Source organism: Zonotrichia leucophrys, chromosome 21 (genome assembly GCF_028769735.1).
Source record: "Zonotrichia leucophrys gambelii isolate GWCS_2022_RI chromosome 21, RI_Zleu_2.0, whole genome shotgun sequence".
NCBI lineage: Eukaryota > Metazoa > Chordata > Aves > Passeriformes > Passerellidae > Zonotrichia > Zonotrichia leucophrys.
In genome coordinates, this window is record NC_088190.1 from 3729 (window position 1) to 17027 (window position 13299).

At 49.5% G+C, this 13299-nt stretch overlaps 1 protein-coding gene across 4 annotated transcripts in view; it reads left to right on the plus strand.

Moving 5' to 3' along the window:
• The first annotated feature begins 6539 nt into the window (after positions 1–6539).
• The window catches only part of DVL1 (dishevelled segment polarity protein 1), a 50091-nt gene continuing 43331 nt past the window's right edge, over positions 6540–13299 (plus strand). The window contains exon 1 of one of the 4 annotated variants that reach the window (XM_064730858.1): positions 6540–6564. Coding sequence is in view for 3 of the 4 variants with exons in the window: in XM_064730855.1 (XP_064586925.1) it covers positions 8156–8325 (170 nt within the window). In the remaining variant the exon portion in view is untranslated. Of the gene's footprint in view, positions 6565–7871; positions 8326–13299 lie in introns of those variants that run through there. The other 3 variants (XM_064730855.1, XM_064730856.1, XM_064730857.1) reach the window with 3 other exon arrangements.

The window sequence follows — 13299 nt, forward strand, 5'->3', positions numbered from 1 at the left end:
CAATGTAAGTACATACTGTACAAGCCAGCATAGGTACATACAATATGAGTACATACAATATAGGTCAATACAGGTACACATGATATAGGTACATACAATATAAGCCAGGACTGGAGATAACTCTCTGGAAGATGAATTCTTGAGCCCTATACCCTTTGAGAAAATAGAACCTACAGAACTACTGCAGTCACCTGAGGAGGGTGTAAGACGCTCCCTGTAGAAGTCCAAGACAATGGAAAAAAAGGCACCAGCAAAGCTGGTAGTGAGAAGGAAGATGCATGAGAACATCTTGTCCCTGTGAGACATTCCTGTCTCAAAGAGCAAAATTGTAAAGATGCCAGAATAAGGGATATCCAGAAAGGAATGTGATTAGAACGCGGCCTATATGGCACAGATGAGTGCCGATAAAGCATCGAGATGTAACAAAGGCCTATGACGTGGAAGACAATTGACACACACTACATACCACAGACAGGGACACCATAACATAGACACAAATGACATAACACAGAGACAAGTTGCAACTGATTGGCACTTTCCCCTTAGGGACCCGAGAGTCCTAGCACAAGACGAGCCAGAGGCCGATGAGGCCAAGGGAAAGGAAGCCCTATGACAACAGCATGTGATGATGAAATGTAACTCGTTAAAAGAAGTTAGTGCCAAAGCAGTTAAGAAGATGCTCGAGAGGCTCGGCAAGCCTAGAGAAGGAAGCGGACTGCTGGGTGACCACGGCTATAGCTCAGGACGTGAAGGCGAGCTCCTCGGGGGAAAGATCCGTGACAATGCTGAGTCGAGGAAGGCTGACAACGCAAAGTTCGCGATGCTGTGGAGACGGGTCGGAACTGCCCTGCCCGGCAAAGGCTCTGGTGAGGCTGAGGAGAAACCCTCTCCCTTTACTTCCAGGGAGCCCGTCCCACTACGGACCTCTCCGCTAAGCTGACATCAGATTGCCTCCTGTGATAGTAAAGGCTTTTCCCCTTCTCCCAACCACTGGCCCCGACCCTTAGCTTTTGGAAGACGAGTGGACAAAAGCCATCGTCGGTCAGATATGGATGTTGAGATGTTCTCAATGTGTGTGCTTCGGTGCTGCCGCTTCCAAGCTGTGGCTACAAGCCTCCCCAGGGTACCTAAGGCAAAACAGAAAAGGTGACTATTGCCCTCAAAAAGAGTAATCCCCGGGAGTCCTCCGCACCCCTGCCCCAGCTCACCTCAAGTCTTGATTTGACTCCGGAGGCTGCCCAGAAGGTACCTGCAAAAAGAAAAGGGACATGCTTAGCATGCTGCTGCATAACGTTCGCCTATGAGTCAGCCTGCCTAAACCCCAACTCACCTGCCCTCCTCCGTTCCTTGGTCATGCCTAGGGCAGTGACAGCACCTGCAAAGAAAAAAAGCAGAAAAGCTGCTGAGATACTGTGAAAACACAACCTCCCAACCCTGACAAGTATGCCACACCAATACCTTAAGCTTGAACCCACCTGGCACGGGCATGCTGGGCTAGGATAGATGACAAGCGGACCATCTAAAATAAAAAGAAGAATAATACATACCTAGAGCTGCACCAAAAACTGAGACCTCAGCAATAACAACAGCTTTGGTACCCTACTCAATGCTCACCTTGCCCACTCAGCCTTGACAGCTGCTCTTTGCCCTGACTTCCTAAAAATAAAGACAAAGAGCAGAGCCGTAACAGCCACCATTTATGCTTCCTCTGCAGAGACAAACAGTGACTAACCTGCATGGGGGAATCCCCTCACCCAGGATGGGTGGCTCTGCCCTGGATTTTATTCTTCTGCAACTAAAAGAAAGTTAGGATGAAAGTCAAAAGGCTGCAGGATAACTTATGGGCTCCAGATATCCTGTGTCCATCTCCAAATTCCATCTAGAGTCCACCTGCACCCCACATTACAAATTCCAAGCCCCTGAGATGCCTCCTATTGCACCAGGCTATGCAGCAGGGCAGAGCAGCTCTGGCACAAATGTGTGCTGACACCCATGACACAGGACAGACAGGACGTGACAAACAAATGGCACAAGACACAGACAGAAATCCCTTTGTAAGAAAAATGGCTGCCAGGATTGAGAGAATGCAAAAGGAAATGACCGAGGTGAGACCGATGGTGAGCTGATGAGGCTCAGAGAACCCTGGTGGAAGATGATGTTAACTGAATCATCTCTTCCAAGAACTGCAAAGATTGATGCCTAGGAATCCTACAGTCAGAATCCTCTCCCTAACCTCACATTCTTACAAGTCCTAATCAGCCATAATGGATCCTGGCGGGGCATAGCTGTCCATACAGCTCAGAACAACACCCGACAAGACATCTGACTGGATGCTTCCTAAGAGAGATGCATTTCTGATGCCTGTCTGAGCTCTCCAGTCAAAAGTTCCATGGCATGGGTGCCAGGGCAAGGAATGCTGAGATCATGGATGCTAAGAATGGTGCGAAGGTTTCTGACAGGCCTCTCAAAAGGCTAAGGTAAAAGACATGAGATACACAAGCAACACATAATGCACGATAGACAAGTGACACAATACACACTGGGACTGCTCTGCCCTGCTGTACACCTCAGCACTGTGATCAAAAGTGAGACTTCGCATTTATGTGGCCTAAGCAGCCACTTTCTAGACACCCCCATCTCCAAAGCAGACTCAAAAACCCCTCCCGGTGTGGGGTCCCTGCCCCACACCCCACTTTCATCCCCTCTGTGGGTCGTAGCCCTCAGACATCTGGGCATGCTGGTCCATGTCAGGTGCGAAAGAAGGCAGCCTCGACATCTGGGTATTTTCTGCTGGCACTGTTGTTCAATAACTTCCTGTTATTTCTTCGTCTGGTACATTAAAGAACACCAAATATCAATGCATGATCTCTGCAGCACATTGGCCAAAACGCAACAGTTCTGCTACTCACTGTTCTCCTAAGAATGCCCGGCTCCTGGTGCTGCACACTTCGGCCTCACTCAGAGGCTGACGCTGTTGTCGCGGGGTACGCCTGGGGTAAGAGGAGATGAGGTGATGTGGCATTGCTGAAACCTGAGTGGACCCTCGCTCCTCCCCCCTACTTCCCTGACTCACTGCAACTTCTCGGCCAGTACCAAAGGCTACACCCTGGCGACGCCTTTAACTAGGAAAAGGCAGAGGCTTCATCACAGAGTCCCGTGATACTTCCGCAGGGCTCAGGAGAGCAGCAAACCCAGTCCATTGGCCGGTCGGTGACCGGGGCTTGGCGTGCTCTGAGTGGATTGCCTAAAGCGCAGAAATAGGAACAGATACTTAGAGTTGCACCAGAAAGTGAGACTTGAGCAATAACAACTGCTTCTGTAAGCTACTCAATGCTCACCTTGCCCATCTCACCTCGACTGCTGATATCCAACTTTACTTCCTAAAAAGAAAAAGAACAGTGCTGTAACAGAGTCACACTTTACACTCACCCTGCAGAGACAAACAGTGACTGACCTGCTCTGGGGAACCTCCTCACCCAGCATGGGTGGATGGATTCTGCCCTGGATTTTATCCTCTGCATCTGAAAGTTAGGACAAAAGTCAAAGGGCTGCAGGATGACTTCACAGCTCCAAACATCTTGTGTCTATCTAGAAATATCATCTAGAGTCCAGTGACACCGCACAAACTGCAAGTCCCCGGGACTTGTCCTATTGCAGCAGACTATGTGGCAGGGGAGGACAGCTCTGGCACAAATGTGTGCAGACACCCGTGACACAGAACGTGCCAAACAGGGGGACATTAAACACGACACATCATGCTTGTGGTGAGGGCCTCGAGGAGAGAAGGTAAAAGGGACCCCAAAGACACACTAGGTAACACAGCACACTGGACAACACAACATAGACCAGAACTGTTCTGCACTGCCTGCCTGAAAGCTGCCATCAAAAGTAGAGCCTCTCCCTTTAGCTGTCCTAAGAGGCCCTTGAAGAAGATTGCTTTTCCCTCTGCTAATTTTTACATCTGCCCCAAGAACTCCCAACCTGCTACTCTCCCATCATCCCATCTCCAAGCCCTGGCCCCCAACTTATCTTTTGTTTGATCGGTGATGTGGATCCGTGTTGCACCTGAAATGAGTCTGCCTTGGAACACCTCGTGATGGCCTGTTAGCTTCTTGGTTAGCTACAATAAAGAAAACCAAAACCAAAGTATGAGTCCAGAGTTATGTGGGCCAAATCCCAGCAAGTCAGCTACTTGCCCTCTCCTGAGTGTGCCTGGCTGCTTTAGGCTCCAGCTTCACCCTGATTCCAAGGCTGTGGCCTTTATTAGCAGTGGCACCTGGGTTACAGAAAGGCAAAGTTGAATGGCATTCCTATGAGTGCAGTAGATAACCTTGTGTGCTGTAGGACATGGGAATACCTCTGCTAGGCTTCTGAGAAGCCTTAGGGGGGGTCCTCAAATAAACAAATAAACACCTTTTTCACCCTGCTACCTTCAAACCTCCCCCCACCCACAATAATTCCTTACTGTATACCTGCCCACCCTCCCTCTCCTAATCACAATCCTCAACTCACCTGAAGCCTCAATCTCAAACATCATCCTTGACACTGGGCAGATCCCTCTTGTGACATGATGAATCTGCTGAAAAAAGTGTTGTACTTGACACAACCAGGAATCTCTGGATGCTGCACTCCTCCTAAAAAAAATACAAAACAAAACAAGAACAAAACCAGAAATTACAAATGCACTTTACCACCCCTAAACACAAAAGCCAAAATCATGAATCTAAATACTCCCTGTATTCCATGCTGTTTACTTCACAGAATCTTCAAAGCCTCTGTGCTTTAGATGCCCAGAAACACCTGCTGGAAACAAGCTGAGATGAGCTGAAAGAGCCTCTTCACTGAAATGAGAGGAGAGCTCTTACCCCAGCACATCCCAGAGAGGGAATGAAGCCCCACAGCCAAGGCTGGGGTTAATATACCCCTGATGGTGCCCGCCTCTCGTTCCCATGGCACCCAGGAAAAGGGAGGGGGCAAATCCCACCGGGTATAAAAGCCCTCAGAGCAGCTGCAGCTGGTTGGCCTCTGACTCAAATGCAAGGGGAGTAAAGGGCTTGTTATAGAAGAAAACTCTTCAGAAAAATAACAGCACTTTCTTTCTTGCAATAACTACTTGGAGCAAAAGGGCAGAAAACTGGTAAGAAATAAAACTTTCTGTTTAGGCAGCATAACTAGATAAATTGAGTAATTTGCTGTTAACTTACATAATTATTCCTTAATGGCTGCCAAGTTGTACTTCCTGTGTGACTAAGCCAGGTGGAGAAGAATACTAATGATATGAACAGTCTAAGTTTCCTTGGGACCTCTAATTAGGGCTATCTACATTTTAAGTAAAAATAAAAGCCTCTCTGATGGTAGTGTAAGGGTTAAGTGCATGCCAGGCTCACCCTTCTCTGAGATACTCGGTCCTACGGCACAGAAAGAAGTGCCCTGAAATGTAGTTTTAAACCCTTAAAATGCTGAAAAAGACAGAGCTTCCTTCCAGGGAACCCCTTAAAAAGAGGAATTGGGGCAGTTACCTCTACTGAAATCAATACAATGGCAAATAAAGAGCTTCTGCCCTTTAATTTACTCTCCTTAAATATTGGGAAAAGAGGGGTTTTCCTCACTTTAAATCTCGCCAATGATGAAAAAAGAGGGATTATTCCCTAAGTTCAAACCCTTAAGATGGAGGGATAGCTGGGCTTCTCCCTCAATTTAGGCCTCAGGGCAACAAAAAGGGGGAAGCTACCCTTAATTCACACCCATAAGAAACATTGTCAAAGTTTTCCCCTTCTTTTTACACTGCCAAATAATGGAAAATGGTGACTCCCTGTCAATTAACACCCCTAACAGCATAGAAATGGCAGGGATTCTCTCAAGTGAAACCATTAAAATTGCAGGGGAAGGAGAGTCCCTCCAAGTTTGAGCACAAAAAATAATGGAAAAGGAAGCTTTTCCCCTTTTTTCTAAACCCTTTTTCTCCTAATAACTCCTCTTCTTCCTGGGAGTGCTCTGGAGGGTCTGGGGGCTTTGGGGAGGGACTGACACAGTAAAAGGGGAAAATTGAAAGCCCTCTCCTAGAACCCCACTAGCTGCCTGGCCTGCTCAGTTGCTGCCCCTTGGCCAAAAGGGCTCTTCCCTTGGCGTTTTCTCAAAGTGATGCTCAGTGCCCAGGTGGGTCTGGCTGTTTCCTAGTCCGTGCTGGATGCTCCGACCGTCCCCGTTAGTCCCTCTGGCCTAGCAGCTCCCTGTGCAGGTGTGCCCGGGCAACCCTCTGAAAGCAGCTTGTCACACGGGGGCCTGCTAGACCTTGGAGTGGGGGCTGAGGTGAAGAAAGGTCCTGTGAGGAGCTCCTTCCCCTACACAGCCCTTTGTCTGCCCCTTAAACCATGGGGTGCCAGGCTTTCCTTTCTAAGGAAATTAACAGCCTTTCCTCTCTGTGTGCCCATGGCAGAAACTGCAATTCGGCCTCCAAAACTGCAGAGAACAATTTCTCACAGCCCGCAGCTGCCAATGCCTAGAGCTCTTGCTGCCCTCGGAGTGCCACGTGCCTCCTGCGGATGGACGTCGACACGCAGCAGGGTGAGTTTGGTTTTACAGGGAAGAGGGCCAGCACAGGATTTCTCCAGGAGCAAAGCTGCCCCCACCGAGAACTCGGGCTGCTCTGGCAGTGCCAAGCACCTCCTGCAAACTGGCCTCAGGAAACTCAAGGGGTGAGTTTTTCTGTGCAGAAGTTCTCCCAGACCAAAGCTGAGAGCATCTAACCCTGACCACAACAACTTAGCTGGGTCTAAAACTTACAACCTTCAGACTGGCAGTGAGGGCCCCAACCCGCTGGGCCACTGCTGGCTCCTTTCTAAAGCATTCCACCGCAGTCCTAAAAGTCTGCCTTTTCAGAGGGTGTTTCCTCTGACCCTGATCATAATCTTCAAAATATGCTAAAGAATCATAAAATGGCTTTGAAAAAGCCCCAACAATACCCTAAAAAGTCCCAGAAGAGTCCCTTCCAAAATCCTCTAAATACCTTTAAAAGTCCTGGGAAAAAAACCTCAAAAAGACGTGCTCAGTCTCCAAACTCTACCTCTTGCTGTCTAGCCCACAGATGTCATCCCTATCTTTTTGCAGTGGGTCTGTTGTCCTCTGAGGGTTCTGTCATTGTCCTGGTGTGTGAGGGCTGCTGTCTGGTCTCGCTGTTAGGGTTGCTGTGTTGTGCTGCTGTTGGGAGAAAAGGCTGTTTTTAGGGGGGCTGGTTAGGCTGAGGTTAGGGCTGGGGTGAGGGGTGGTACAGCTGTATCCTGTACCCCTGATCTCCACTGGACTGTCTAGCCCTCAACGCCTCTCCCTTTACCCTTCAACCGGTCCCTCTGCCTCCCAGCCCTCAGCTCCTGTGTGTCACCATTAAACCCTCTCTTATCCCCAACCCATCTCCTTCCCTTCCCCATCCCATCCTTTCCCCTATCCCCATTCCCTTTCCTCTAACATTTCATCCTCTCCCCATCCTTATTCCCCTCCCCTTTCCCCATTCCAATCCCCTATCCCCATCCCGTCCCATCCCCTATCCCCATCCCGTCCCATCCCCTATCCCCATCCCCATCCCATCCCCCATCCCCATCCCATCCTCTCCCCTCTCCTCATCCCCGTTCTTATTCCCATCCCATCCTTTTCCATTTCCCGTTTCCTCTCCCCATCCCACCCCCATCCCTATTCCCATCCCCTTTCCCGTCCCATCCTCTTTCCCTACTCCCTTTCCTTTCTCCCCATCCCACCCCCTCCCTCTTCCCATCCCCTTCCCTCTCCACCCCTCCATCCATCCCCACCCTCCCGCTGGCCCGGGCCGTGCTGCCGCCGGGCCGGCAGGGGCGGTGTGCGAGCGCCGCGGGCCCGGAGCGGGGGCCGCGGAGCGGGCGGAGGGCGCTGCCCGGGACCGCCCCGCTCCCCCTCAGACCGGGCCCGCCGCCCCCGGTCCGGGCAGCGCCGCGGCAGCGGCGGCGCAGCGAGGCCGGCGGGGCGGCCGGAGGATGCGGGCGGGGCGGGCGCGCTGCCGTTCCCGGGTCGGGCAGCTAGAGAGCAGTGCAGGGAGCCCGAGCCCGGCGCTCCCTTCCTGTGGGCAAGGCCGACAGCGCAGCCGAGCGCCGGCCGAGGCCCGGCCCGGCCGCCCCCGCTGCGCTCGCCCATGGCGGAGACCAAGATCATTTACCACATCGACGAGGAGGAAACGCCGTACCTGGTGAAGCTGCCCGTGCCGCCGGAGAAAGTCACGCTGGCCGATTTCAAAAATGTCCTCAGCAACCGGCCCGTGCACAGCTACAAGTTCTTCTTCAAGTCCATGGACCAGGATTTCGGGTGAGCGGCCGCGCTCCGGGCGCGCCCCCGTCCTCGCTGCGCTCTGCGAGCCGCGGGCCGGGCTGGGCTCGCAGCATCCCCGGGGCACCTGCCGGGCTCGGCCCGGCCCGGCACCGCCGGCGCCGCGAACATGGCGGGCGCGCCGGGCCGCGAGCTCGGGGCTGCCGCGATCGCGTCCCGCCGTGCACCGGGACCCCTCCGTGCCCACTCAGGAGCGCCCCGGGCCCGCCCGGAGCCGCCGCGGTGCCCCCGGGCCCGAGCCGGAGCGGCGGGGACGGGCGGCTGCAGTTGTCACCGCGCCCGGAGAGGCCGCGCAGCGCCCGGGCAGAGCGGGCGGGCCCGGAGTGAGCGCCCAGGGGTCCCGGGGAAGAGCGGGGGAACCGCGGGCAGCGCTGCCACCGCCGCTGTCACAGATCTGACGGGTGTCACATCCTCGGGGTCGGACAGGTGACAGGCGGCCCCGGTTGAACGGGTGTGAAATGGTCGGTGGGTAAATGGGGGACGAGTGGTCAGTGGTCAAACGGTCGTGAAATGGTTAGTGGTCAAATGAATGTCAAATAGGGGACAAGGGGTCAGTGGTTAAAAGGGTGTGGAATGGTCAGTGGTCACACGAGTGATAAGTGGTCAGCGGTCAAATGAATGTCAAATGGGGGAGAAGGGGTCAGTGGTCAAACAGGTGTGGAATGGTCAGATGGGCGATGACTGGTTGGTGGTCAAATGGGTGTGAAATGGTCAGTGGTCAAAAAAACGGGGGACATGAGGTCAGTGGTCAAATGAAGTGGTCAGTGGCCAAATCGCTGACAAGTGGTCAGGGGTCAAACGGTGCCAGGGGCTGTGCTCAGACCACAGCTGTCAAATCCTCGAGGTCAGACAGGTGTCAGACGGTCCCTGGTCAAATGGGTATGAACTGGTCAGTGGTCAGACAGGTTCAGGGGCTGTGCTCAGACCGTGACTGTCAAATCCACTGGGGCCAAACAGATGTTGGCCAGACACCTGGCCACGCAGGTGTCACAGAGTCCCTGCTTGAACAGGTGACAATCACCTGGTGGTCAGACAGCTCCAGGGGCTGTGAAACCCTCCGTGGTCACACGGCTGAAGATGGTTAGTGGCCAAACAGGTGACAGACGGTCAATGCCCTCTTCCAAGGACACAATCTGAGCTGGATGAGAGCAGGGCTGGACTTTGAGATGACCTCTGTGGTGGCCAGAGGCAGGTGAGTGCTCGAGCCAGGAGTTGGACATCGTCCTGTGCCACCAGGCTTGGCGACAGCCAGAATAAAATAAACCAATGCAAGTCCCTTTGACAGTTTGCCAGACAGTAACTTTCAAAACGTATTAATCCTTTTGTAGCAAATCACTTCTCTTTGTACTCGCATCTGTCGCTGGCAGGGCAATTTTGCACAGTTAAATGCCTTGCCAGGAATAAAAAAAAATAAAAAATAAAAATGGAGCAGGTTTGTGGGAAACTCGTGCAGACCTGACTCCAAAACAACACTGTGGTTGAGAGACAGGGTTGGTGTTTGGTGAGATAGATCACCCCAAGCATCCCTGGATGTGTTGTGCAGCCTCTTTTTTATCCCTGAGACCCAAGCCTTTCACGCTGATTGTGTTTTTCTCCTTGATGGAATGTGGATATTGTTTGTTGACACGGATTTCTGATGTGGTGAGTTGTTAGTGTTGGCTTGTAACCACAGGAGTGTTCCTGGATTGACTTCTTGTTTTTCTGACTTGTGCAAACATTTTTTTGAGGGGGGAAACAACCCCACAAAATGTTTGTTTTCAAAATAAATGTGATTATTGGTAAATTTGCCTCCTTCACCTCCCCGAGTGACAGGGACACGTTGTTGTCGTAGAAATTCAATGTTTGTGGTTTGATTTCACTAAAGGAGGTTGGGATTGTTCAGGCAGCAGCTGCATCATTCCCAGCGCCACAGAAATTTGCAAGTAGGAAATATAAACTGTGCTGAGGCATCTTGAACACACGGGGATGTTTTGGTTTTTGACCAGGAAACAGACTTTGTAACAAACCCTAGAGTGGGTTTTATTATTAGTCTGAAAATTAAGGTGAAACTTGTCTGTTATTCTTAGAAATGGACATGATGGAAGATGAAGGGCTGCAAGGATCAAGACCTGGAAGTTCAGTCTCTATTATTTAATCAACAGCATTTAGTGACAATCCATGGCCTCGAGACGGCTCAGAGTGACTCTGATGTGGGACTCCTGAGCTTTGTTTGCATTTATTTTCTATGTCTTGTTCCTTTTGTGTTTGCGCCTCTCTGAACCCAAAATATTTGGGAAAATCAGAACAAAATTCTGAAATCAGAAGAAAATTGAGCTGAATTTTGGCTGTCTTAGTGAGTGTTAGTAGTAAATATGGGCTTTGTTTTCATCATCTTATCTGCAAACAGACTTTTTGTAGAATCATGGAATATCCTCAGCTGAGAGGGATTGTCCAGCCCCAGACACCCCAAAATCCCATTGTGGGAGCTCCTGGGGCTGGGACCATCCCCTGGGGCTGTGCCCAGAACCCGCTGGGGGAAAAACCAAAATCCCTCCCAACTCCCTTGGCCCGGCTCCATCCTTTTAATTGTTGCAAACAGGCAATTCCAGCTGCTGCTGCCACAAACCATAACAGAGCTGTAGCTCTCTAATTTCTCCCTTCTGTGCCTGAAAATCTCCTCCAGAGCAGCTCTTGCCTGGAAGGGGAGATGCAGGGACATTTTGGGTGTCCTCCCCAATGGTGCCAAGCTGGGATTTGTCTTTGTCCCTTTAGGGCAGTCCCTAAAATCCTGATTTTTTTCACTGAAATGTGAAAAGCAGTGGTTGTGTTAGAAAAACAAATGCTTTCCTGCAGGATTGGAAACTGACTTTTCGTAGAAACATGGAATATCCTAAGATGAGAGAGATTATCCAGCCCGGAGATCCCAAAATCCCGTACCTGGGAGCTCCTGGACAGTGCCCAGAACCCTTTGGGGGAAGAACCAAAATCCCAAAATCCCTCCCAACTCCCTTGGCAGAGCTCCATCCTTTTAATTGTTGCAAACAGGCAATTCCAGCTGCTGTTGCCACAAACCATAACAGAGCTGTGACTCTCGAATTTCTCCCTTCTGTGCCTGAAAATCTCCTTCAGAGCAGCTCTTGCCTGGAAGTCGAGCTGCAGGGACGTTTTGGGTGTCCCTGTGGTGTCCTCCCCAATGGCACCAAGCTGGGATTTGGTTTGGTCCATAAATCCCTGAATTTTTTCACAGTGCAATGTGAAAAGCAGTGGTTGTGTTGGGAAAACAAATGTTTTCCTGCAGGATTGGAGGGAGCTGACTCCTTGCAATTCTGCACATGCTGTTGTAATTAAGGCCCAGCCTTTCCTGGATGCTGAAATAATGGAATAAATCCTGTGCTCACAAACCCTGCATGTGCTGAATGCTTTCCAGCTGGGATGGGATGGAGCTGGATCCTGCATGGAGCGTGGAATTCAATGGAATTCAAGCCCTGTGTTCTTTGCTCCTTGGAAGGTGCAGGAGGAGGTGTGGGAGGGTGACAGTCCCTTCTGAGCTTTGCTTACAGTTTAATTTATAAATTAAATTATTAATTTGTTATAAATGTATATATATAATTATATTAAATTACCTTATAAACTAATTTAATTTAAAATTTATTTAATTCAAATAAATAAAATTATAATACATATAATGTATATTTTATGTATTATATGTATTATATATTTTATATATTATAGAAATATATCTTCATGTTATAAATTAAATAATTTAATTATTAAATTTCAAGTTTAATGTAATTTTTAAAATTTTTTGCCCTGGCACTTTCCCCTGTGCCAGTTCTGACCCACACAGGGATGGCCCTGCCTTTTCTCTGCTTTCCTCCTGCCTCCATCTGTACCATAATGCTGATTTTAAGGTGCAGGATGTCCGACGAAGTGCTTTTGTAGCTTCTGTTTTTATTCTGGTTGCTGAAAAACCAAGCAGGGATGTTCTGTAACAGCCTCACTGCTGTGATAGCATCCACCAGCAGTGAAATTTAGGAGAGGTGATGTTTGAGGAACGTTTTTCTGGACTAGGGGCTGTGTCATCAGCTGATTTAATTAATTCCAGCCACTGATTCTTTCCTCAGGGCAAAGCTCAGAGGTCATTTCCCATCAGTGGCACTGCTGATTCTCAGGTTATAGCCCCACAGAATTCTGTTAATTCTTTGATGATTAAAAAAATGACAGCTAATGAACACATCTAAAAATAAAGCTGCAGCTTGTGATGCAGCTTGGGCTCTGGTGGTGGACCAGTGACAGCTGTGTGGGATCCAAATGATTCATCAGGAATCTCTGACTGATCCTGCAACAGGAATTCCTTTCTGCTTTGAAATATTTGATATTTCCAGAGCTTTGCTCATAAAACACAATCAGCAGGAGCACAAAAAGATCAATGTGGAGGATCCAAGCAATTAAAGATGTTAAATTTTCTGTAAATTTATTAATTTAATTAAACATATTTAATTTTATATTTAGTTTTCTGTAGGTTGATTTATTTAATTAAACAGATTTCATTTTCTGTACATTTATTTATTTAATTAAACATATTTCATTTTCTGTAAATGAATTTATTTAATTTTCTGGTTTGAGGTTTTACTGTTCCAGTGTGGACAGCAGAGTTTCAGTGAAGAACTGAACCCCCCTAAAGACCTTTTCTGTCCAGAATTGGATAAAAATTCCTGTTTGTTGTGGTTCCTGTGAGTGGGGCAGGAGGAAGAGCAGAGTTGTGTCTGTTCTGGCACCCTTTGGGTGAGGTTCAAATCCTCATTCTTTCCATTGTGTGCACTAATGCTCCTCTGATTATTCCTCTGCAGGGACTCCTCCAAGGAGTGGCTTTTTCAGCATTCCTTTGGTATCAGCCCAAGAGCTCCCTTTCAATCTGCACTTAGAGCTGCAGCTAAAAGTTGGGTTTTTGGTTGAAAACCAGTGAGAAAATGA